Here is a 26,204-nt window from a genome sequence, read left to right as displayed (position 1 = left end):
TATAAAATGTTCACATTATATAATGAGAGTATAGTTTTACTTTACCATTTGCTCTGAGCCTGACTCTGTGTTGAGTATTTCCCCACCCACGTGCTTGCTCATCCTCCCAACACCCGGTGAGTAGGTTGCATTATTATCCCCATTTCGCTGATGAGGAACTGAGACTGGGGAGCAGGGGGAGTGGTAAGTGAGCTGCTAGTCGGGGAGGGAGGGGCCAAGCGTCAGCTCAGGCTTTCTGACCCCAGAGCTGGCAGCTCCCACCCCCCCCCCCCACTCTGCTCTGAGGCTCCATCTGTTGAATTTCAATGATCATCACGATTTATTCTCTGAATAAACTCCCCATCGCAGGGGTCCTTGGTAGCATGACTACGACAGCTTGTCAGCTCTGCGTGGGTGCGGGCCAGACGGGGTGTGGGGAAGCCCAGAGATGACAAGGGCAGAGTGAGCTCCACGTGGCCAGGGTGGGGTGAGGGGGGCAGAGAGGGGGAGGGGAGACAGGGAAGGTGACGGGGTGCCAGCCTGGGAACAGAGGGTCTAGAACCCAGCATCAAAGACTCCCCCGTGTGGGGCTCAGAGCAAGTGGGGCTCATCTCCCTTCTCTCTACCACAGGATGGGGTGTGTGAAGTCCAAGTTCCTCCGGGATGGAGGCAAGGTCTCAAAAACGGAGCCCAACACCAGCCCACACAACCCTTTGTATGTGCCGGATCCCACGGCCTCAGGCAAGCGGGTGAGTGGGGGAAGAAAGGGGAGACTGGTGGCAGCCCGGGGGCTGCCCCAAACTGCCCTCACCGCTTCCTGTTTTCCCAAGGGCGAGCAGGGTGAGTCTGGGGTGAAATGGAGCTGACCGGTCGCTGGCAGCTCCCTGACTCCCCAGGATACACCTGCACCAAGCAGCCAGGGCAGGGATGTCACTGCTCCTTGTCCCACTGCCCAGGCCTTGGCCCATCAGCCTGGATGACCAGGTCCCAGGGGGCATGGCCGGCCTCACACCTAGGAAGTACCATAAGCAGTACTGAGAGTAATGAGTGAGCAGGTTAGTGACAACAGCAGTTGAAGTAATGACAGGAATGATGACAGTATCAGCGTCATGGCAATAACTGTAATAACAATGGTAGCAATAACAGTAACAACAATACTAGTGGGAATATAATAGCAATAGCAGTAGGAACAAAAGCAGAAAGAGTAAATGAGAGAAGTGGTAATACTAGCAGAGGTTATTTGCTTACTTCTCTTACACTTCTACAGAGTTGACGATGAACCAAGCCCTACCTTAAGTGCATTGCTGTTATTAACACCTTTAATCCTCACAGTAGTGCTCTTGTAGGTCACAATTTGTATTATACCCATTTTACAGATGAGACACAGAGAGGTTAAATAACTTGCTGAAGACCACCTGGTTGTAAGGGTTCAAACTTGGGCAGTGCAGGTTCCAATGTCCCAGGGGTAGGTGCAAGAGTAACAGAGCCAAATGCTAGTGTCAGGAACAGTAGTCATGGTGGCAATAGTGGGGGTCGTGGGAGCAGTAGTTGCCACAGAAGTAGCCCCACTAGTAATGGTAGTTGTGATAGTCAGAAGAGCCGTAGCAGTAGTAATAGTGTTGATGACAATAATCGTACTAGTAAGGGGACAACAGTACTAAGAGCAGCAATAACAGTTGTAATAATCATTACTGTTCTTTGAAAACCTACTATGTTCCGGGCACTGGAGTGAGGTATTTCTGTTCATTAATCCTCACCAAACACTGAGGCTGGAGTTACGCTACTTTACAGCCAGGCTGACTGAGGCTCAAAGAGGTTAAATGGCTCCCTGGGCTCATACCTCTGGGAAGCAGCAGAGCTGGGTCTCCCTAAACTCAAGGCTGGGTTCTCTCTCCTCTGGGACCCTTTCGTCCATCCCCTTACCTGAGGCTGTCCAGGAAGGACAGCCTCTGCTCGCTGCCTGCAGAGGCAAGGGTGCACTCCTTCCTGGCGCCCCTTAGAAGGTTCTTCCTTGTATTGAAGGGAGGCATATTACCCCATAACCCTTACTCCTGGATCACATACCTGCCCCTTAGTCCTGCCCCAAACACATGGAAATGGGAGAAGAGTGGAATACTCACCTCCCTCCTTCTGACACTTGACATCTATTAATACAGCCTAAGGTTACACGAGATCCTGAGCTGACATCCTAAACCCTAAGTCACTCCCAGGTCTGCTTCTCACCTGGCCTGCATGGCCCTGGGCCCTTTTTGTGGCCAGGGCTCCAGGTTCTCAGGTTCTCTGAGGCCTTCTGGCTTGTCAGGAGTGCGAAGCAGAGGATTTTCTCCCACCAGTTTTTGGCTGTTCTCTCTGAGCATCAGGTTTAAGGGACACTGTTATCAACCATTCATTGTTCCCCTCATGCAGAGCACTGGTTCAGCAGTCAGTTAGTAACTGAGAAAGGGCTCCCAGGTCAAATCAGTTTGCAAAACACTGGGCCAAACACTCCTTCCCTGTAGGACTCAGAGCCTTTATAAATCTTTGTAATGGGCTTCGTGAATCTCCCCAAAAAAGAATATACTTCTTAGTGTTTCCCAAACCTGTTTCTTTAAATTAATGTTTACTTATGTGTGTAACACACAAATTCATTCTCCTTGAAAATAAAAATCACAGATTTCAGTGAAAGCTACAGTCTCTGCTGACCAATGCCCCCCTCCCTAGAAATACCACACCCTACCTCAGAGGTATCAGCTGTTGTCAGTTTGGCGTGGAACCTTGCAAACCTTTTCCCATGAATTTACACTCACATGTGTACAGTATGTGTCCACAGAAAGTGTTTAGGATGTTTGAGTATGTGTTTTATACCAATGTATCATGTGTACCATTCTGAAGAACTAGCTTTGTTTACTCAACAATATATCTTTGAGGTCTCGTTGTGTCAGGAATGAAGCGGCCTCCGTCTTATAAGGGCTGCTTAGAGCACCACAGTGTAGGCACCAATTCCCCTTTGTACAGACACTTAGGATTGTTTCACATACATAGTGGAGCCTTTATTCATGGGCCATGTTGGTAGACCTAGGGTTTCTTCAAACATAGCTTGGAAAACACTGATCTGGACCAAGCCCCTCACTGTATGTCGAGGGGAAGACACAAGTACGTCCCGCAGTACGTCCAAGGCTGAAGGCAGAGACTGCAACCCAAGAGACCTGTATCCTTGTGCTGGCTGTGCCCCTAACGTGCTGTGTTACCTTGGGCACTTCCCAGCCCTCTCTGGGCCTCCTCCCATGACTCACGGGGCTGGGATATCCTTTTTTTTTTTTTTTAATTTATTTATTATTTATTTATTATTTATTTTTGGCTGTGTTGGGTCCTCATTTCTGTGTGAGGGCTTACTCTAGCTGCGGCGAGCGGGAGCCACTCTTCATTGCGGTGCGCGGGCCTCTCACTATCGCGGCCTCTCCTGTTGCAGAGCACAGGCTCCAGACGCGCAGGCTCAGTAGTTGTGGCACACGGGCCCAGTTGCTCCGCGGCATGTGGGATCTTCCCAGACAGGGGCACGAACCTGTGTCCCCTGCATTGGCAGGCAGACTCTCAACCACTGCGCCACCAGGGAAGCCCTGGGATATCCTTTTTGACACAGACCTTCCATGGCTACACACACACTATTGGATTCATCCCCTTCTCCCATTTCTTCCCCACAGTGGCCTGACAGTAGCAACGGCAACCCACCAGGGTCCACAGAGGGTAAGTAGCTGGCAAGCACATGTAGTGGAGTCGTGTTATGTAGCGGATTAGGTTAGGTTCTCAGTCAGAGCTTGAGGCAAAAATCCCAAACAGTCAGAACCACTCTTGAAAATCCCATAAATTTCCCCCAAAGTACTTAGTACAGGCTATTGTTTTTCTATAATGTTGTTTCATAACATGAACAAAACTCCGTTAGCTTTAAAATCAAGAATCGCACCCGGCATGGCAAGATGCTTACTTATATCACGAGACAGACACATCAAGGGGTCCAGGGCTGGGTGCCAGGTGTTGGGGTGAGAAACACCCAGGACTGCGGGTGTGCTCAGATAAAGCCTCACCATCCCACATGTCTCTCTTCCCAGCAGGTTCTGAGGAGATCACTGTGGTTGCCTTGTATGATTACGAGGCCATTCACCATGAAGACCTCAGTTTCCAGAAGGGGGACCAGATGGTGGTCCTGGAAGAGTGAGTTCCCATTCCACTCGCCTCTAAGACATACCTATCTCCAATACTCAGTTATGCTCTCTTGTGCTTCAGTAAAGGACCTGATAAACTATATTACACTAGGGTGTAAATGACTGATGAGAACCTGATCGTAATAAAGGAAGAAGAGTTTGCTGTTAACCTGGCTTACAGCCACAGTAAAGGGGCTTGCATACTTGCTAATGGCACATCCAGGCAAGGATGGACCGTAGAAAGTGCTTTCTCAGGGAAGCCTTCCTTGGGCTCCTATGATTAAGCTTCAGCCTTACCTATGGACCAGACCCCGCTGAGGTGACTTTGCATTCAGAAATCCATGGATATCTGAGCTTGCTACCTTCCATCTCCTACCATCTTCACCATCAGTGGATGTAGTGTCTAGTATGTCCTGGGGCCCAAGGATGGGAGTGGTTATGCTTGGTCAGATTCCTGAGCCCACTCCTTCTGGCTCTCAGCCCCAACGAGCCACTGTGAGTCTGCCATGGGCATAGGGCCCCACCTTACATATGGCTAATAAGGCCAAGGCCACAAGTCCAGGGAATAAGAGTGAGGCCAAAGACCTAGGACTCTGAATGCAGGGACAGGGCTTGATTCCAGCCCTGGGCGGACCCTCAGAGACACAGTGGGGATTGTTGTAAAGGTATTTACCTTAATCACGGGGTGAAGGCTGGGGGCTGGGACAGTAGTGGCCCTGCCCCTCACGCTACCAGCTTCCTGGGGTTGGGGGCATTCCAGGCCAAGGATGGGGGGCCTAAGAGGACCAGGAGTGGTCCTCCTGCCCTCTGACCCCTTTGCTTCCTCCTGTCCCTCAGATCTGGGGAGTGGTGGAGAGCACGATCCCTGGCTACCCGGAAAGAGGGCTACATCCCAAGCAACTACGTTGCCCGAGTCAACTCTCTGGAGACAGAGGAGTGAGTATTCTATTTCCCTGCCCTCCAGAAGGAAGCATGAACAGAGCCAGCCTTGCTCCGGCCCCAGGGCCTTTGCACTCACTCTCTCCCCTGCCTGGCACACTCTTCCTAGGGCTCTTTGCCTGGCTGGCTCCTTCTCATCTTTCCAGTCTCAGAGAGGCCTTCCCAGTCTCAAGCAGGTCCCCTCTGAGACTCTCTCTCTCTCATGGTAACCTGTTTTACTCCCTTCTAGACACTTCTCACTAGCAAAAATGATCTTGTTTCCTTGGTTGTTCACGGGTTCACTGTCTGCCTCCCGCACTAGAACGAGAGTACGTGAGGGCAGGGACCTTTTCTGTCTGCTGCCGCATCCTCGGCACAGGCTGGCATGCAGTAGGTGCTCAGTGAATATTTGTTGGATGAAGTATACGGCTGTGCCGAGCAGCATCCTCTGAGAGGCAAGCCAGCCCATACCCGGCCGGTCACCCCTCACGTGACTCATCAGCACACATGTGCCTGTGCCTCACCGAGCCCTGTGCCAGGCGGGGGCTGCAGAGTCCATGAGACATCCCCCACTCTCAAGGAGATCCCCGTAACCCATCATTCTTGACTGCAGGCTCTTTGTGTCCTCCTTGACTCTGAAAACATAGACAGTTAGACTTCATCCATCCATCCGTCCACCCAATCATCCCACAGACACTTGTTGAGCACCTACTGTACCCCCAGCCCTATTCCAGGGATACTGGGTGACTCAGGCAGGCTTCCTCCCTGGAGATGTTCACAGTGTGGGTGGTGAGATTGACAAGTAAAAAGATGGCTACACTATAGGGTGGCGATAGATCCAATTCAGAATCAGCCAGTCAAAAAGTTGAAACCTGACAGTCCCCATGGTTTTATCTCCTTTGCCTCCTCCCTCTGGCTAGATGGTATTGAGGGTTTGGGATACTTGTCTGTTAAAAATTAAAATGTTTGGGCTTTCCCCATCTTAAAGTCACCCCTTTCTTAGTGCTCATGAAACTTCTTGGCCCTTTGAAATCTCCCCTCTGTGGCCGTAAGGAAGCCCCCACTCCCACTGCTGACCTTCTGTCCTGGAACTCCCCCAGCACACCCCCTACGTGCTGCAGGGGGTCTTGGCTGCTTCTCTCTCCTTCTCGGCTTTCTGCTGGGGCGTCCGTGCGCTCTCCCCACTCAGGCCTCTGAGCACTTACAGAACCCCTGCGCCACACCTCACCTCGCAGCAGCCTTGGAAGAGGCATGGCTGGTATTACTCCTTAAAGGCAACATAATTGCTAAGCGGAAAAGGCTGGGTGCAGAGGACATCTCTGGTGGGTTATCATTTAGGTGATAACCTAAATGGCTGGTTCTCGAACTTGAGTGCATCAGCAGCACCTAGACGGCTGGTGAAAACACTGGTTTCTGGCCCCCACTCCCCGATTATCTGATTCATAATTTGCATTTCTAACAAGTTCTCAGGTGAGACGGATGCTGTTGGTCCAGGGACCCACCTTGAGAACCACTTACCTAAATACCTATGTGAGTCTTACACTCCTGGGTTCTTGTGTCTGCATCAAGCAACTGCTCACAGAGGCTGCCTCTGGGGAGGGCAGCTGGGGCACTGGAATCAGCGTGGGATGAGATCTTATTTCCTTATCTGCCTTGAAATAGGCAATATTTTCAAATGTTTCAAAATGCAAATGGTGCAGAAGGACATAGAATAAAGAGTGAAAAGTGTTCCTCCCACCCTATCCCCACCCAGCTACTTCCCTTCCAGAAGCAACCAGTTTCTTGTATGTCCTCCCAAATGCTTTATACTTGATTAAGAAAATACATATCTCTCCCTCCATTTTACACAAGTGGTAGATTGAACACACACTGTTCTGCTCCTTTTGTTCAGGTCTTCCGTGCAGCACCTACAGTATTCCTCCTTTTCACAGCTGCAGCATCTGGCACGTAGATGCCCCACTATCCCCTGCCAGTGGTCACTTAAGCTGCTTCCAGTCTTGTGCTGCAGTGAATCTCCTTGTGTATATGTCACTTCTCCCTGTGCAAGATCGGTGGGATAACTTCCTAGGGATGGAATTGCCAGGGAGATAGCTCTTACTCTGTACCCTTTAACATTGCTTGAACATTTTACCATGGCATTAATTACCTTACCAAATGAGAGCAAAGAAGGCAAGTGGGAGGTGTAGAATGGTGACTAAGACCTTGGGCTCTGGAGTTAGACTGCCTGGCTTTGAATCCTGCCCCCACCACTTCCTAGCTATATGACGCCAGGCTAGTTACTTGCTTTCTCTGTTCCTCAGTTTCCTCATCTATAAAGTGGGGATAATAAAGGCAATGATTCCACAGCGTTGTTGGGTGGATAACAAGGACTTGATGAATGTCAGCTGTCTGCCTCCCCAGTTGATAGCAGAGGAAACAGAAGTCCAGAGAGGGAAAGAGACGTGCTCAAAGTCACACAGCAGATTTGTGGCAGGGTCAAGGCCAGCTGACCTCTGGTCTGGGGTTTTTCCATCACAGCACATGAACTACTCCTCAGGGAATGGATTTGGTTGCTGCTGCTTGAATTTTTCCACCCAAGATCCCAAACATCCTGGGAGTATGAAGAAAAGGTCCAAGGATATGGTCCCAAGTATAAAATCATTTGAAATCTCACATTTTAGCTTAGAAATGCATGCCGACTTTATATTCACTCTGTATCCACAGAGGAGGATGAACTGTGGCAGTAACAAAGCTCAGCCCTCACTCACATGGGTCTCCAAGACCCTGAAAAGATGGTCAAATGTTCTTGTGAAATTTGCAAAAGTAAGATTTTTGACCACAGTTGGTAAAGACTGCTGTATTTTTCCACCCAATCTTTCTGTTCATAAGCTTATCCCTCACATTGGGTGGTGCTGGAATGACCACGAGCATTTTGTATTTGTAACGCTGTGTTATTTTTCTTGAAGAAAGCTCCCCAAATTGCCTAAGTTTCAGCCTCAGCAAACTGGATGCACCAGTTTGGTAAAATGTCTGTTTTAATGTTAAAATATTAAAAGAATGGTTGTTTTCCCCAAGAGAATCTGAGTAAAATTGATCCCACAGGAAGCCAGGCCCTCAGAATCCTGGCGCCAGGCAAGAGCGCTGAGAGCCGGCCAGGATTGTCTGCCACGGGTTCACACGCTGCACCCCCCCCCCCTCCCCTCCAGGTGGTTCTTCAAGGGCATCAGCCGGAAGGATGCAGAGCGCCAACTCCTGGCCCCTGGCAATGTGCTGGGCTCCTTCATGATTCGGGACAGCGAGACCACCAAAGGTGATGCAGGCCCTCCCAGCCCTGTGTCCCTGCCCACCTCCCCTACCCCACAGGGAATGCCCTGGGGGATGGGGGCCTGAACAACTCACCCAGCCCACTGTGGCTTCCAAGCTTCCTCCTGCCCTTTGCTCAAGCCTAGTTTGGGCCTTCTCAGCCCCCAGAACTGGCGGCTTAGGCCGATGGAAGTAGGAGGCAGTGACCGCCCCTAAAAACAACATCCTGCTTGTATTCTTTCAAATATTCATCAAAATATATCATGTCCCTAAACCTGATTCCTCCCTCTCTCCGTAAGAAAATGGGTGGGATCAGGCTACAGGAGGAGCCCCCAAGCCAGCCTTCGCTGGGACCCTGCTTAAAATAGCTCCTTTGAGATATTTGGAAGTTTTGATGTTGGTGGCCTGCTTCCTGAAATTTCTGTGCTGTGAGGGTGGCTTTGTGCCGGGTCATTGCACAGGAGGCAAGAGCAGTGCCCCAAAACAGTGCGTAACTCAAACTAGCATCAACTGAGGCCAGTTTTCCCAAAGGAATGAATGTAAGTAGGAGTCTCGTGATTTCGGATTTCACGCACAGAGTGGACCTTTACTACGATGTTTAGACTCAAGACTGCTTGGTTCAAAGAAATCAGTAAATTGCATAAAGTGTGACCTCACAGTACCCTGGGCAAACAGTTTTGGGGCCATCAATCGAAGGCATCTGTGTGACCTTCTATTCACTCCCTAGGTATCTGAACTGGGGAAGCCTGAATGTGGCTAGAACACCACTCAAAATCAGTGTTTTGGGTCAGTGAATATTTAGGCTTTATTTCCTCCCACCCAACAAGCCCCCTTTCAGCCCCCAGAGGAAAAGAAACGGACAAAAAGGTAAAGCCGTACACAGCCCTCGGCTTCTCTTCTCCCGCTGGGCCATCCTGCACACAGGGGCAGACCTACGGGGCAGGAAGGTGAGCTTGGGCCACTGTCACAGCCCTCAGAGATGGGGTCATAGGCAGGTTCGCCGAGTTAATAAAACTTGCAGCACAAGTGCCCCAAATCCTATCCTGCTGCTTCTTGGATTCTGCTCCTCCCCATTCAGCATCAGCCAAACCAGCCTCACCTTGACTGGGCAGAGTGGCTAAGAGTGGGGTCCCAGAGCCTGCTGCCTGGGTTTGACTCCCAGCTCTTCTACTTACAAGCTGTGTGACTGTGGGTGAGTTACTTCACCTCCCTGGACCTCAGTCTCCTCATCTATAAAATTGTGGTGATATAAAACCTCTACCTTGTGGGGTTATTCATTCACTATAATGAATAATATAATTTATCATAATACATATAACTATAATTCATTATAATGAATATTATTCCTATTCATTCATTTTTTCTTTCATTCATTTTTTTATTCAGACAAGGTTCTTAGTGGCTAGCATGTATGGTCAACTGTTATTCATGCAACAGTTTAAACCTCCCCCAAATCCTATGACATGGTGCTACTGTGGTAGAGAAAACTGAGAGACAGAGAGGTTAATAACTTGCCCAAGGACACTCAGCCCACAAATGGCAGAACCGTGGCCATGGACTGAAAGACGTGTGTGTTTCTGGTCTATGTGATGCCATGTGTATTAGGTTCCTATTGCTGTTGTAACAAATTACCACAAGCTTAGTGGCTTAAAGCAAGATAAATTTATGATGTTACAGTTCTGGGGGTCAGAAGTCTGAAATCGGTCTCACTGGGCTCAAGTGAAAGTTTCCGCAGGACTGGTCCCTTCTGGAGGCTTCACAAAAGAATCTGTTTCTTTGCCTTTTTCAGCTTCTAGAGGTCACCATCATTCCTTGGCTCATAGCCTCTTTCTCACATCTCTCCAACCTCAACTTTCCATCTTCATATATCCTACTTTGACCTTCTTACTTCCTCTTATAAGGACCCTTGTGATTACACTGGGCCTACCTGGATAATCCAGGATGACTTCCCCATCTCCAGATCCTTAACTCAATCACATCTGCAAAACCCCTTTTACCATGTAAGGTAATGTATGCACAGGTGTCAGGGATTAGGACACGGACATCTTGGGGGCTGTTACTCAGCCTGCCACAGCATTTAATGGTTACACTTACATTTCAATGTTTATGCTGTAATAATTGAACTGGATATTTTTATGTTTGTTTTATCTTTTTGCTTGTTTGTTTCTAAATAGCGTTTCTACCAAACTGGTGTGGTACCTTGGCTTTTGTGATTGATAGATAGACAGATGATAGGAAGAAAAAGAGATAATAATGAAGATGATGACGGCCAACACTTAATGAGTGTTTACATCTTGAGTACAAGCATTACTTCTTTTTTTTTTTAAATTAATTAATTTATTTTTGGCTGCATTAGGTTTTTTTTTTTTAACATCTTTATTGGAGTAAAATTGCTTTACAATGGTGTGTTAGTTTCTGCTTTATAACAAAGTGAATCAGTTATACATATACATATGTTCCCATATCTCTTCCCTCTTGCATCTCCCTCCCTCCCGCCCTCCCTATCCCACACCTCTAGGTGGTCACAAAGCACAGAGCTGATGTCTCTGTGCTATGCGGTTGCTTCCCACTAGCTATCTATTTTACGTTTGGTAGTGTATATATGTCCATGCCACTCTCTCTCTTTGTCACATCTTACCCTTCCCCCTCCCCATATCCTCAAGTTCATTCTCTAGTAGGTCTGTGTCTTTTTTCCCGTCTTGCCACTAGGTTCTTCATGACCTTTTTTTTTTTTTTTTTCCTTAGATTCCATATATACGTGTTAGCATACTGTATTTGTTTTTCTCTTTCTGACTTACTTCACTCTGTATGACAGACTCTAGTTCCATCCATCTCACTACAAATAACTCCATTTCGTTTCTTTTTATGGCTGAGTAATATTCCATTGTATATATGTGCCACATCTTCTAAGCATTACTTCTTTTAACCATCAGGCAATGGAATGGGGTGAGGAGGTATGACCAATCCCATTTTACAGATGAGGAAACTGAGGCACAGAGAAATGACATGGTCACTTGTCCAAGGTCTCACAGCTGGACATGGAGCAGCCTGACAAGCACCCAGGAAGCCCGACTCCACAGCCCACTGCTACCCTGTACTCCACTGAGCAGGTGCCAGGACGGTGCCTGTAGTGGCCTTACAGAGTGTCAGGTTGCTGACACAAGGTGGCAGGCCTCTGAGAGTCAACTCCTGAGGGGTTTCTCTCTGGCCCATGCAGGGAGCTACTCTTTGTCCGTGCGAGACTACGACCCCCAGCACAGGGACACAGTGAAACATTATAAGATCCGGACCCTGGACAATGGGGGCTTCTACATCTCCCCCCGGAGCACCTTCAGCAGCCTGCAGGAGCTGGTGGCCCACTACAAGAGTGAGTCCTGGGAGTTCCCTGGCGATCCAGTGGTTAAGACTCTGCGCTTTTAATGCAGGGGGTGCAGGTTCGATCCCTGATCAGGAAACTTAAGATCCCACATGCCGTGGGACGCAGCCAAACAACAAAAAGAGAGTAAGTCCTACTGGGGCTGCCTCCCAACCGGGGGCCCAAGTGGGTGGGCCTGTCTCCCAGGAATCCTAGTCAAGTGTGCACTGCAACCTCTGAGGCCTGCTGAGGTTTCCTCCCCAGACAAATAGTTGCTTTGGATTCTCCTGAAGGCCTTTTGAGCAGGAGGGCAGAGGTGGCATCTCACCATGCTCTGTTCTCTTGGGGATGTCCCTGATGGGGGCGACCCTTTGGAACATGGGCCAGATGCAGCGGACCAGGTGGGGCAGCCCCCGAGAGGAAGCCTGTGGCTGGCCTGGAGCTGGCTGCCCTCAGCTGATCAGGGGCTCTGTTCCAGAGGGGAGCGACGGACTCTGCCAGAAGCTGACAGTGCCCTGCATGTCCTCTAAGCCCCAGAAGCCTTGGGAGAAAGATGCCTGGGAGATCCCCCGGGAGTCCCTCAAGCTGGAGAAGAAACTTGGAGCTGGGCAGTTTGGGGAAGTCTGGATGGGTAAGGACCCAGGGCCAGAGTGGGGAGGGGAAGGAGGGAAGAGGGAGGTCCTTGCTTTCAGGAACAGCCTGAGGCAAAGTGGGAATGCCACCCAGGGCAGAGGGGAGATTTGAATAATAACCATAAAGGGCAATTCTTCAGTTCCTCTCTGATAGCAAACCAAATTGTCCGGCCATGCAAACATTGATTTGCCTTTGAGACCAGGCCTGTTGGGGTCAAACACTTTCTTCTGGGAAGCAGGAGCCCTAGATGAGGGATCTGCTCCCTCATAGGGAGCTGGGGCAGTCTACTAGTTGGGTGTTGAGACAACCAGAACATCTCTTAGGATGATGAAAATTAAGAATGGGAAAGAATATAGGACTTCCCTGGTGGTCCAGTGGTTAAGACTCTGTGCTTCCAATGCAGGGGGCACGGGTTTCGATCCCCGGTTGGGGAACTAAGATCCCACATGCCATGCAGCGTGGCGAAAAAAAAAAAAAAAAAAAAGAATGGGAAAGTATAACTTGGAGATTTCCAGGTGAGTTCAGTGTTGGCAGCTGATGAACAAGCTGTTCTGAGCACCTGCCGTGTGCCCAGCGCCATGCTAGGGCATTGTGGGGCACCAAAAAGTCATATTCCACCCCTGCTGTCCTGCCTCTAATAACCTAAGAATAGCAAAGCCTGCTTTGCAGAACTGTGGGTGAGACACGATGCCTGGCCCAGTGCCTGGTGCCCCCTTTGTGTTTATACTCCACCACGTTCCAAATGGGAGGGAAGGCAACTTACAGAGATGCAAACAATTCAGCCAGAAAAAAATAAGTTTAAAATCCACGTATTTTAGCTATATTTATTGAGAGCCTACTATGTGCCAGGCACTGAATAAGAGAATGTGGCAGAGAAAGTATGGAGAGGAAGGTAAGACAGATTGGGCTGATGAGGTTGGAAAACAAAAAATATTATATGAGACCTTAGACTCTTACTACAGGAAGACCTCAACTCTGGATTAGAACTTCCTGGCAACCAAGGCAAACATGGAAACACAAGCAACAATGAGATTTACAAGATCAACAAGATGAAGCAGGGAAGGGGTAGGGTGAGGTGAGGGAACAGCATGTGCAAAGTCCCTGTGGTGGGAGGGGGAGTTGGCTGCTTGAGGGACTGAATGGTACGCAGGCTGATTGGTGCACAAAAGGCAAGGGGGTTGTTGGTGGATGATGAGGCAAGGTGGGCAAGGCCAGATCATGCAGGGCCTTGTGGACCATGATGAAACTGGCATTTATTTTGAGAGCAGTGTTAAGATTAAATAAACCATTTTAAGCAAAGATAATATGTGTATGGATGTCTGACAAAACAAAGGTAGGTGTGTGAGTGAGCGACATAATCTGAGTGATGTTTTAAGGTTATTCTTTAATCCCTGAAAGAGCCTTTGCAGATGAGGAAACCACAGTTCAGAGAGGTTAAGTGACTTGCCCAAGGGCACACAGCTAGGAAGTGGTAAACCGGCCCTCCAACCCACATCTGTCTGAGGCCAAAGCCCATGTCTCCCCTTCTCTCTCTAAGGGCTGAGATGGGCAGGGAAGGTGTCCTGGAGGAGGCAGGTCTGCACCCGGGTCTTCCAGAACTGTGGGGAAAGAGCAGTGGGTCCTGACCACCTTTCCTGCTCCCTGTTCCACTCCAGCCACCTACAACAAGCACACCAAAGTGGCCGTGAAGACAATGAAGCCCGGGAGCATGTCCGTGGAGGCGTTCCTGGCAGAAGCCAACGTGATGAAAACTCTGCAGCATGACAAGCTGGTGAAGCTGCATGCCGTGGTCACGGAGGAGCCCATCTACATCATCACAGAGTTCATGGCCAAAGGTGCCACATGCTGGGAGCTGGGGATGCAGGCTGTGGCTCCTCCTGGTCAATTGCAGAGTCAAAGGTGACTCTGTCAAGGTTCTTGCCTTCAAGATTTCCCCAGTCTGGCCAGGAGCTCTTCTGACACGAACTCACTGATCATCCTCATATCCACCCACCCCACCCTCCTGTTTAAGGGGGTGAAATCATGTTAGGGGGATGCCAGGAGAAGGGGAGCACATGGGCCCCTGGGCGAGCGGGTAGGGCCAGAATCCCTCTGGGTGATAGGAAAAGAGGCTTCTAGGGGTTCACTGTGAGCCCTAGAGCCTGGCGTGACTCCCTAAACCACCCCCCACCCCCCCCCCCCCACCATCAGCCACCTTCCCTAGCTGGACCAATGCTCCAGAAAAGAGAGTCAAAGCATTAAGACCTTTGTCAACCTTAAGAGTTGACAAAGCATCCGTTCCAGGCTGCCCCAACCCTGCCTACACACAATCCAGGACGTCTCAGGGATTTTTTTTTTTAGGCCACCATTTCCCAATCATTTTCAATCCCTGCCCATTTTTCTGTATACAGAAACATCTCACATGACCTCCATTTAGAATGATTCAAAATCTCAAAGCTTTTATCATTTTCTAAACACACAATTATGCCAGCCTTATAAAACCATGCCCCCGGTCATCCAGGCTCAGAAATCTGTCTCAGTCAAGGAACCAGTCTGGCAATCACAAAGTCGTTTTCCAAACGCCCAAATTCTGTTTCTCAAACACTAGGAGCAGTAAATACTTTTATTTAAATCCATTACTATGAACGATCTTAACCACACACTAAAGTCCTGAGAGTAGTAAATGCTGCTTCCCCCTCCCCGACACAGGCAGCCTGCTGGACTTCCTGAAAAGTGAAGAAGGCAGCAAGCAGCCATTGCCAAAACTCATCGACTTCTCAGCCCAGGTGAGAGTCTAATGGGGAAGTTGGGGGAGGGGAACAGGAAGTCAATTATCTCTTCAACAAATGTTTATTGATCACATACTATAGTAATAACAGTAATAATAGCTAACATTTATTGAGTGCTCAGGATTAAAGTATGCTTTTTATATGTGCCTTCTATGTACTAACTCATGTAGTCCTCACATCAACCTGCTAGGGTAAGATTTTTGTTATCTATTCCTTTGTAATCAACCACTCCAAAGCTTAGTAGCTTGAAACAACAATGTATTATTTCCCATGATTCTGTGAGGTTGACTGGGGTTGGCTGGGTGGTTTTTCTGCTCCGCGTGGTGAAACTGAGGTTCCTCTTGTGGATGCATTCTGCTGAGAGCTTGCCTGGGGCTAGAATGTCCGAGATGGTGGCTCACCCTCCAAGTCTCTCTCCAGTGGCCCCACGTCACTCAATAAGCCAACCAGAGCTCCTTTACATCCTGGCAGCGAGGTTCCAAGAGGGAATCTTCTAAGGGACCAAGCCGTAAATGAGCAAGCTCCACTTGCATCGTGCTTACTAATGTCCCCTTGGCCAAAGCAAGTCACGTGCCCAGCCCTCGGTCAGTGTGGGAGGGACTGCACAAGAGCATGAGTCCCAGGAGGCATGGTTGGAAGCCACTGATGTAATAGTCCGGCCACAGATACGTAATTGTCACTCCATTTTACAGAACAGGAAATTGAGGCATAGAGATGCAGTGAAGTACAGATGAGGAAACTAAGGCCCAGTGAGGTGAAGTAGCTTGCCTAAATTACTATGTTACTTTTAGGGGATACAGCAGTGAACAAAATGGAAGGTATTGCTGTCCTCCCAGGGTTTACACTTACTAAACAACTGAATCTCTTAGAGAGCCAGGACCCAAGTGGTCCTGGCTCAGTGCCAAAAGAATGCAGTATCCAGCAAAATTAATAATGTCCATAAATCACAGAAACACTTCTTAAAACCCCATTTTCTTTCTCATCTTCCCTTCACTTTCTACAGCTCTTCTCACCCCCAGCCTGAGTGCTTTTTACTTCTAGCCTCTCATTCTCTCCTATCTGTGGGAAAACAGGGGGGGAAAAGTCTGCTCTGGAAGTACACGGCTGGAGCACTTAGTCCAGTCCAGGAGCAATCTGAGAAGGCTTCCCAGAGGAAGCGGTCTCTAGGCTGGCCCTGAAGGATGAGTAGAAGTTAGGCAGATGAAGAGGAGAGGGAAGGGTATTCTAGGCAGAAGAAGCAGCCTGTGCCAAAGCCCAAAGGGCAAAACAAGAGCTCAGCCTGGTCAGTTGGAGCCTGGGCCTGGCAAAAATGAAGGGGCTGTGGCTTGCAGCCTGGAAGGTGTTAAGGGAGAGGGGCACCTGGGCCTAGGGCTGGGCCTTCTGGAGATGCCTAAGGCAGAGCTCATTTGAGTATGCAAATCCTGGGGGGGGGGGTGGGCAGAGGTATAATAAAAGACTTTACCTTTCAGAGCCTGGAATGCCAGAGGACTATGGAAATCAAGACCTGGCATTTTCCCTTCAGTGGGCGCTGCCCCGGGGAAACAATAGTCTGGCCTGTTGCTAAATTATAACGATCAAACTGGCAGAAACCTTGCTGGGTAGAGGTTCACGGACTGGGGCAAGAACCACTCTCCTCATGGCACAGACAGGAAAACAGAAGCCACAGGAGGGAAAGAGGTTCCAGGCCCTTGTGCATCAAGGAGCAGAGGTACGCTCAGAGCCCAGGGACAGGAAGGCGTCAACCTGGTGGCCTGATCTTCACTTCCAGTCTAGAGAGGCAGGTGGGCACAGTCAGTGGAGGCTGCCCAGCCCTGTCGCCAGCTGGCTGTGGAGCCTCGGATCCGCCCTGGGTCTTGGTCCCTCTATTTGTCAAATGAGGGAATTGGACCATCTCTGTGGTTTTCAAGTTTGAAAGCTTTTTCTTTTTTTTTTTTTAAGCCATAACTCAGTTGGTCAAATGAATCTTATAGAGCAGCTGAATACTTTAAAATAGATCAAAACAGAGCTGCTCTGATTGAAGCAGGTGGCCTTTATTTTGTCCCTCCAACTCCAAGATGACCTTGAGGTATCAATTGGATTCAGTTTGAAGAGCCCTGAGCTGGGATATCCCTACAGGCCCTTCCAGCTGGTTCTTGATTCCCTGATACTCTGAGAAGCAAACCCAGTAACAATGCCTGACATCATGGCAGCCCACTTGGTGGGCATGAAATCTCACCACCTCATCAACCCCCAATTCGTAGACCAACCCTGAACCCAGTCAACCTATCCACTATCTGTTCAGTTGACAAACCCTTGAGAAGAACCACTATATACACATGGGCTTAGGAATCACGTAGAGTTTTGCTATTGACCCCAGCTCTGCCTGTGTAGCTTTGAGCAAATTGCTTAACCTTTCTGAGGGCCACTTTCCTCAACAGGGACCATTATAGCCACTGTTGAAGTGAATAATTATATGCCAGACTCTGTTCTAAGCCCTGATGTAGACTTAGAGTATTAATCCTCACATGACCCCTTGGAAGAAGGTCCTATTGTCCCCATTTTACAGAGAAGAAAATTGAGGCACAGAGGGTTAAAGTAGTTTGCTTGGAGATCACAGAGATGTGGGGCTCAAATTGAGCTGGTCCAACCCCAGAGTCACCTAGGCATTCTCATCTGCTGTCTCCTGAGTGGGGTTAGTCCCACCTGCCCCACTGAGCTCATGTGCTCATGTGCAAATCCATAACATGAGAGTCTGTCCCTAGGTACTGAAAAATGGTAACAACCAGCATTAGTGCCTGCTCTGTGCCAAACATTCAGGTAGAGTAATGGACACAGACCCTGAGCACGGCTGTCAGATTTCCAGTCCTGGTCTCCACTTGGGCCAGTTAATTATTTCTCTGGGATTCAGTTTTCTCACCTGTGAAATAGTGCTGATATCAATAGTACCTCCCCCAAAGCAGAGAGTAAATGCTATTTAAGTTTGTTAAGTATTATCTTATGATTAGCGAATAAGCTACAACGTCCGCCGTTAATGTTACAGCTGTTGTTAACTGTTTGGTCGAGGAACTCCTTATAAATTTTCCACACCCCCAGGTCAAGACTCTGCCTTACCACAAACAAAATCAGAAAGTCTAGTTAAAAATTTAAAAAAAAAAAAAAAAGTCTCACGTCTTTGTTGGAAAGCCTGGAGCCTCAGACCTCAGTTCCAATGGCCACAGGTGCTCCCTGCTGGCCACTTTCCACAAGTGCACCATCCACTTGCCTCAGACTTTGAACAGGCTTGTGTCTCGGTTTGGTCTGGCCCAAAGTCCCACCTCCCCAAATAATCTCACCAGATTGCACCCAGCTGCAGTTCTCCAGAGCACTGGAGTCCTGGGTAACTAGAGGCAGCTTGGGGTACGGGGAGTGGAAATCCACAGACAGGTTTGAGTCAGAATCTCCCTGGTGGTGTGATCTAGAAAATGTGTCCCTCCTCTGTACAACAGAAATGGTGATAACGCCTGCCTCAAGGACATTGAAGGCCAGTTTATGAACTATAAATGCTATTTTCTGAGTTTCTGAGGGTTAGTCATAAGCCTGTTTCTGAGGGTCAGTGCACAAACCCTTGTAAGTGGAAAACGTCTCTAAGGAAAAATCCCACATCTTTCTGTCAGGCTTCCAAGGTCCCACTGTGAATAAGAATCCTCCACACAAGATTGGGATTGACATATATACGTTAATATGTATAAAATGGATAACTAATAAGAACCTGCTGTATAAAAAATTAAATAAAATAAAATTCAAAAATTCAAAAAAAAAACAAAAAGAAGAATCCTCCACACAGTCCATTATGCACTCAGCAGCCATGATGACATTAAAATATATATCAGACCATGTCACTCTCCTGCTCTAAGACTTCTCTCTTCCCTTTATGCTTAGAATACAACCCAACTGCCTCTCCTAACCTACAAGGTTCTTCCCAATCAGCAGCCTCCCTAACAACCTCAACTCCCCCCACTTTCCCTCTGGCAACTTCTGATCAGCCACCTGTTCTATGAATACCCAAGCTCACTCCTACTTCCGGACCTTTGTGCCTGATGTTCTCTCTGCCAGGAATGCTCTTATTTGACACACTTTTATCATCACTCAGATCTTTCCTAAAATTTCACCTCATCAAAGCAGCCTTCCCTGACCATCCAATCCAAAACAGCCCTCTACACTTCGTGTCCTATTACCTGCTTTTTCCTTTCTTTATGGTACTTATTACCACCTGCAGGGACTTTGCCTGGCTCCCCACCTGTTCAAGCAACATATCTGGCACCCATGAGACACTCAGTAGATATTTGTTGAATGAATAAAGGAATTTTCCCTACCCAGGCTTGGGGGTGAAGGAGGCATAAGAGATACAGCAGAATGTTATGTGAGCCTAGGTTGTTCCCAGAAGTGGGGTTGGGGATGAAAGCCTGTCGAAGTATCCTGGTTTGTGTGTGTGTAGGTCCTTGGAGAAATAACACTTTTTCCTCAAAGTGTTCTTGGGAAGTCTTGGAACTCTAGAGAAGCCCCAGACTGGCCCAGGCCCTGAGGATCCCCCCAGCCTGGCTGGGTAGACAGAGAAATGCCAACCTGAGCCCAGGACCCTCCCACAAAAAAAGGGGGGGAGCTGGCGCACATATTTTCCAGCTTTCTCACACTTGGACATTTCTCTTCTGCTTTTGGATGAGACCCACCTTGGGCTGGGCCAGCCAGATCTGAGGGTAAGGGTGTCTCTGTTTTGGGTGGAGATTGCAGAAGGCATGGCCTTCATCGAGCAGAGGAACTACATCCACCGAGACCTCCGAGCCGCCAACATCTTGGTGTCTGCGTCCCTGGTGTGCAAGATTGCTGACTTCGGCCTGGCGCGGATCATAGAGGACAACGAGTACACAGCTCGGGAAGGTAGGGGTTGCTGCCGAGGGCCCCGTGGAGCCCACTTGGGGGGGGGTCGTGACTGTTGACAGTTAACACCTGTGAAAGTGATTGGTAAAAATGCAAAGGTCTGTCCCGGTATCAGCTGTGAGTCATGAAGCTGGACGGACTCCTTCTCGACATAGTGTCTTGGTCTGCAGAGTCTCCCCCAGTGACTGTGATCGGTTGTAGATTGGGTTAGTCAAGTCATGTTGAAATTAAGGGTGGAGCAACGTTATGTGTAGTCGACAAAAACTGGGAAGAACCTAACTGTCCACAAATAGTAGAATGATATTTAAATTGTGGTATGTTCACAGAATATAATATTATGTAACGATGAGAACTTACGAACCAGTGACACACGCAAAAAAATGGATGACTCTCACGGCATAATATCGAAATAAAAGAAATCAGACAAAAAAGTAGATGCTGGATAGTTCCATTTATGTAAAATTCAGAAACAGGCAAACACGTATGTGAAGGTTGACGGCAGCATTATTCTTAAAAGCCCAAAAGTGGAAGCAACCCAAATGTCCATCAACTGATACACAAAATGGGATATAGACATACAATGGAATATCATTTGGCCATAATAAAAGGGATGAAGTACTAATATACCCTAAACATGGATAAACTTTGAAAACATCGTGTTAAGCGAAAGAAGCCAGACACGAAGACTACGTATTATATGATTCCATTTATATGAAATGCCCAGAACAAGCAAATCTACAGACAGAAAGTAGATTAACTCCAGCCTAGGGCTGGGGTGGGGACCTGGAAAGAAATGGATAGTGACTGCTATGGTTTTGGGGGGTATGATGAAAATATTTTAAAACTCACAACTTTGTGAATATACTAAGAACCATTGTACTGTATACTTTAAGTGGGTGAATTATATGGTCTGTGAATGTATCTCAAACAAAAAAAAACAGGCAAAGCTCATTTATGGTGCTAGAGATCAGAATAATAGCTACCTGGATTGGGGGGGTATTGACAGAGAGGGGGCCGGAGGGAACACTTCTGAGAAAGTGTCCTATATATTGATCTGAGTGGTGATTACAAAGGGATATACGTATATAAAATGCATCAAGTTGTGTATGAAAGATTTGTACATTTTATTTCATGTTTATTATGACACAATAAAAAAATGTAAACTTAGGGCAACCACTAAAAGAATAGAGTCTTCTAAACCAAGAGAGGATAAGCAGGAATAAAAAAACTCTCTCAATCCCAAGGAAGGAAGGGATGGGGGAAAAAAAGAAAAAACATAGAGCATTTTCAGAACTTGACTATGTACTAAATCATAAAACAGGTCTCAACAAACTCCAAAGAACATGTATCCTTTACACCACATTCCCCAGCCACAGTGGAATTATGATAGAAATCACTCACCAAAGGTTAACTAAACCCATTCCAGACCAGAGGCAAGGAGGGGAGGACTACAAGGGGAGACACCCAGTGACGGGGGAAACCTCAGAGGCCAAGAGCCGAAATCTTCCCTTCCCCCATTGCGGGGGGTTAGGGGGCGGAGGCATCAGATGTGACCTGGTCTCAAAGTCCCTTGAAGTTCTGCTGTCCCCAAGGATCCTGTGACCTCTAGGACTCCACTCTTCAGGAGCTGTAGTTCACCAGGACATCAGCTGAATCAATGAGGTGGCCCCAGAGAGTGAGTTCCCAGACACACCCCAGGCGCCTCGGCCCAGTCCTCCCCACTTTAGCCATCTGTCCTCAGGATGGATGTTCCTTGCTTCCGTGGAGGCCAGATTGAGGGAAGTCACAGTTCTGCAGGGGGCAGATGTTGGCAGCTGTACCGCTGTCCTGTTCCCTTGCCCAGCAGAGACCCAGCCCTGACTGCTCTCCAGACTCACCCTCACTCTGCTCCGTCCAAACCCCAGGGGCCAAGTTCCCCATCAAGTGGACAGCTCCTGAAGCCATCAACTTTGGCTCCTTCACCATCAAGTCAGACGTCTGGTCCTTTGGTATCCTGCTGATGGAGATCGTCACCTACGGCCGGATCCCTTACCCAGGTAGGAGAGGGAACATCAGCTTGGGGCTGCTTCCAGGGCCCAGCCTGGCTCCCTTCTCTTGTCAATGCGGCCATTCAGACCGAGTTTTTGTTTGTTTGTTTGTTTGTTATCTATTGTTATCAATTTTTTTTTTTTTTTTTTTGGCTGCGTCGGGTCTTCTTTGAGGCACACGGGATCATTCGTTGCAGCGTGCAGGCTCTTCGTTGTGGTGCACGGGCTTCTCTCTAATTGTGGCTTGCGGGTTTTCCCTCTCTAGTTGTGGCACGCGGGTTCCAGAGCGCGTGGGGTCTGTAGTTTGCGGCACGGGGGCTCTCTAGTTGAGGCACACGAGCTCAGTAGTTGTGGCACACAGGCTTAGTTGCCCCACAGCGTGTGGGATCTTAGTTCCCTGACCAGGTATCAAACCCATGTCCCCTGCATTGTAAGGTGGATTCTTTACCACTGGACCACCAGGGAAGTCCCGATTTTTATCAATATTTTTATTGAAGTATAGTTGATTTACAATGTGTTAATTTCTGCTGTACAGCAAAGTGATTCAGTTATACACATTCTTTTTTTTAATATTCTTTTCCATTATGTTTTATCATAGGATATCGAATATAGTTCTCTGTGCTGTACAGTAGGACCTTGTTGTTTATCCATTCTATATATAAAAGCGTCCATCTGCTAACCCCAACCTCCCACTCCATCCCTCCCCCAACCCCTTCCCCCTTGGCAACCACCAGTCTGTTCTCTATGTCAGACTGAGTTCTTGGCCCTCACCCCCAACTTCCCCTCGCCTGCCCCATCTCAGTTAAAGCCTCCATTATCCATCCAGTTTCTTAAGCCTGAAATCTGGGAGCCTGCTTGGCCCTTCCTCTTCTCGCATCCGTTTCCACATCCAAGAAGTCACAGGGTTCTGGCCATTTGACTCCAAAACATCCCAAGTCGGCCCACTTCTAACTCCACAGCCTCCACCAACACCAGGCCAACATCCTCCCTCACCTCGCTGGTGCAGTGGCCTCCTAATCAGTCTCCCATCTCTCTAACAGGCCTTTCTCCACCTGAGACCACAGGGATTTTTCTAAAACTGTGAACCAGATCTTTTCCCTTCTCCACCTCTAACTTTTTAATGGCCTCCCAGCATAATTAGGACAAAATCCCAACTCCTAATTGTGGCCTGCAGGTCCTTCATGATCCAGCCCCTGCCTACTTCTCCCACTTCATTTCATGCTGTACCCCACCGCCCAGCCATCTAAAGCAGCAACCTTTTTGGCACCAGGGACTGGTTTCGCGGAAGACGGTTCTTCCACGGATGGAGGTGGGAGGGTGTTGCAGGTGATAATGTGAGGGATGGGGGGGATGGTTCAGACGGTAATGCGAGGGATGGGGAGCAATGGGGGACAGCAGTTGAAGCTTCGCTTGCTCACCCGCCGCTCACCTCCTGCTGTGCGGCCCAGTTCCTGTACTGGTCCACGCCCCGGTGGTTGGGGACCTCTGATCTAAAGTACCATACATGTCCCTGTGATTCTCATTCACAATACCCTATACTGTTTCATTCACAGCATTCATCACCATTGATAACTATATATTCATTTGATATTTTCTCCATCAGACTCTGAGCTCTGTGAGGCCAGAAATCGTTTCTGTATTCCTCACTGGTGCATCTGCACTGCCTACATTTGTGCTTGGCTCATAGTGGGTGTCTAGTAACTATTCGTCAAATGGATGAATTTATCCCCATGCCTATGGGCAGCACCCTACACTGAGTAGATCATAGGGTATACAAAGATATACCCGACATGTAGATTGCCTGGGACTCAGTAAATAAAGTTGTTCTCTGTTCCTTTTCAGTTGGGATGTATCCTAGGGTATCTGTAGCCAGAACACTGAGGAGAGGAGGCAAGGTGGATATAAAGAGTCCCTGCCTTTTTAAGTAAATAGTCCTGAGTTTTAATCCTGTCCCCATCAACTATTACACGTTGGGAAATCCACTTGACTTCTACCCTAGTTCTTCATCTGTAAAAATTATAGGTAATGATGTCAACTACCTTGCAGAAGTGGTTTTGAAGATTAGAAATAAAAGGTGTAGGGCTTCCCTGGTGGCGCAGTGATTGAGAATCTGCCTGCTAATGCAGGGGACACGGGTTCGAGCCCTGGTCTGGGAAGATCCCACATGCCGCGGAGCAACTGGGCCCGTGAGCCACAACTACTGAGCCTGCACGTCTGGAGCCTGTGCTCCGCAACAACAGAGGCCGCGATAGTGAGAGGCCCGCGCACCGCGATGAAGAGTGGCCCCCACTTGCCACAACTAGAGAAAGCCCTTGCACAGAAACGAAGATCCAACACAGCCAAAAAATAAAAATTAATTAATTAATTAAAAAAATATATTAAAAAAAAAAAAAGAAAGAAAAGGTGTAGACACTTGGTTCACTCATCAGTATTTATCAAATTCCTACTGTGTGTTAGACGTGAAGGATACAGTAAGAGACAAGGTCCCTGCTCAGCAGGAGCTCACGTTCTAGCCTGGAGGAACACACACTAAACAGACACACACTCTCAGTGGAGATCACTGCGGAGAAGAAAATGAAGCAAGGGCGTGGGAGAGGGAGTGGCATGGGGCTCCTGTGGACAGGGAGCTCTGTCAGAGCAGGTCATATTTGAGCGGAAAGCCAGCTGAGTGAAGATCTGGGGAAAGGATTCCAGGTAGAAGGCACTGCCGGCTCTCAGGGCCTGCGGTGTGCCTGAAGAATAGCAAGGAAGCCAGGTAGCTGGAGACAAGGAATGAGAGCAGATGGTACATGAGGGGGTTGGCAGGGGCCCAGTCAGGCAGGATCCATAGTCATGGTGAAGCCTATAGGTGTTAGTCCAAGTGTACAGAAGCTATTGGAGGATTCTAGGCAGGGAAGTGGCATCATCTGATTTCCACATTTAAGTGATGCTTTGGTTTAGCGTGGAGAGTGGATCAGGGCTGGGGAGATGGTGGGAGCTCCATCTCTCCTCCAGCCATGGCACAGGCAGTGGTGACAGTCGTAACAGATATAAGTTGATGAGTTGGTGCTGTGTTTTATAAGAAGAAAGGATGTGACTTACTGATGTGGAAGGTGAGGGAGAGAGAAGAATCAAGGATGAGTCTCCTTGTTTTGATTGAGCAACTGGGTGCATCATGGTCTGGGAATAGAAATTCAAGAATTCTGTTTCAGCCCTGTTAAATTTGAGGTGACTTGTAGACATCCAAGTAAAGATGTTCAAGGAAGCACTTGGATCTATGAATATGTTTGGTGTTCAAGACTGGTAATATAAAATTGGGGATCATAGATGTTTAAATGGTTGTTCTTGAGGATAACTAACATAAACTTTAATTGAACAAAGAAATGTTCCCACTCATAGGGTGACACTGAGTCTAGCTACCTGACTGTTTTATCTTGAGGGTACACCAATAAAAACCAGGCAATGGGTTATGGAATGCTGTATCCATTAGGATGCATTAGGCTGCAAGTAACAAATTATCAGACTAAGACTGGTGGAAACAATAAGTAAGTTATTATTCCCCAGAGTAAGGAGTCTGGCACTGGTGACTGGTCAGTTCAGCTGCTCAAAGGCTCTTAGGACTCTGGGTTGGTTCCTCTGTGATTGTCTTCCCCGTGTGGTCAGATGGCTGCTGCAGCTCCAAAGATCACATTGTGTCAGTGTCCAAAGGAAGGAGGAAGGGTGTGTCCTCCAAAGCCTCTTTTCTCATAAGGGAGAAAAACCTTGCCTGAAAGTTTCCTGGGAGTCTCCCCATCAGCTCCATTGGCCAAAACTGGGCACCAGGCCCCTGCCCTCGCTGCAGGGGTGGCTGGGGAAGGGATACCTGGCTTTCACAGTGGGAGGAGCTCAGCTCCCATGGGGAGGTGGGGAGTGACGGTTGTTGGGGAGGCAACGGTGTCCGCCACCCCAACCCCAATCCCTCCCTTTTCAATTCCATGGCTCCTTCTCAGGGATGTCAAACCCCGAGGTGATCCGGGCACTGGAGCGGGGGTACCGGATGCCTCGACCAGAGCACTGCCCCGAGGAGCTCTACAACATCATGACTCGCTGCTGGAAGAACCGCCCCGAGGAGCGGCCCACCTTCGAATATATCCAGAGTGTGCTGGATGACTTCTACACGGCCACCGAGAGCCAGTACCAACAGCAGCCGTGA

General features: G+C 48.5%; 1 protein-coding gene across 2 annotated transcripts; it reads left to right on the top strand.

Annotated features, from left to right (window-relative positions):
- The first annotated feature begins 606 nt into the window (after window positions 1-606).
- On the top strand, window positions 607-26,204 carry HCK (HCK proto-oncogene, Src family tyrosine kinase). 2 transcript variants are annotated; one of them, XM_068565521.1, is made up of 12 exons: window positions 607-728; window positions 3,660-3,702; window positions 4,065-4,167; window positions 4,995-5,093; window positions 8,261-8,364; window positions 11,575-11,724; window positions 12,191-12,343; window positions 14,001-14,180; window positions 15,034-15,110; window positions 19,853-20,006; window positions 21,911-22,042; window positions 26,002-26,204. In XM_068565521.1, exons 1-12 carry the CDS (start codon window positions 612-614, stop codon window positions 26,202-26,204), a joined length of 1,515 nt encoding a protein of 504 aa, XP_068421622.1. In that variant the 5' UTR covers window positions 607-611. The 2 variants fall into 2 exon arrangements, with proteins under 2 accessions (XP_068421622.1, XP_068421623.1); XM_068565522.1 differs by having other exon boundaries at window positions 612-728; window positions 4,068-4,167.

The sequence above is a fragment of the Eschrichtius robustus genome, chromosome 16 (assembly GCF_028021215.1).
Source record: "Eschrichtius robustus isolate mEscRob2 chromosome 16, mEscRob2.pri, whole genome shotgun sequence".
Lineage (NCBI taxonomy): Eukaryota > Metazoa > Chordata > Mammalia > Artiodactyla > Eschrichtiidae > Eschrichtius > Eschrichtius robustus.
Note: the sequence above shows the minus strand (reverse complement) of the source record. Positions and strands in the feature narration are given on the sequence as shown.

Excerpts from the sequence above, each read along its gene's own strand:
- HCK (XM_068565521.1), top strand. The coding sequence starts at position 612 with ATGGGGTGTGTGAAGTCCAAGTTCCTCCGGGATGGAGGCAAGGTCTCA. Across the intron at positions 3,703-4,064 it reads CCCACCAGGGTCCACAGAGG|CAGGTTCTGAGGAGATCACT; the intron begins GTAAGTAGCTGG and ends CTCTCTTCCCAG. Across the intron at positions 12,344-14,000 it reads GTTTGGGGAAGTCTGGATGG|CCACCTACAACAAGCACACC; the intron begins GTAAGGACCCAG and ends GTTCCACTCCAG.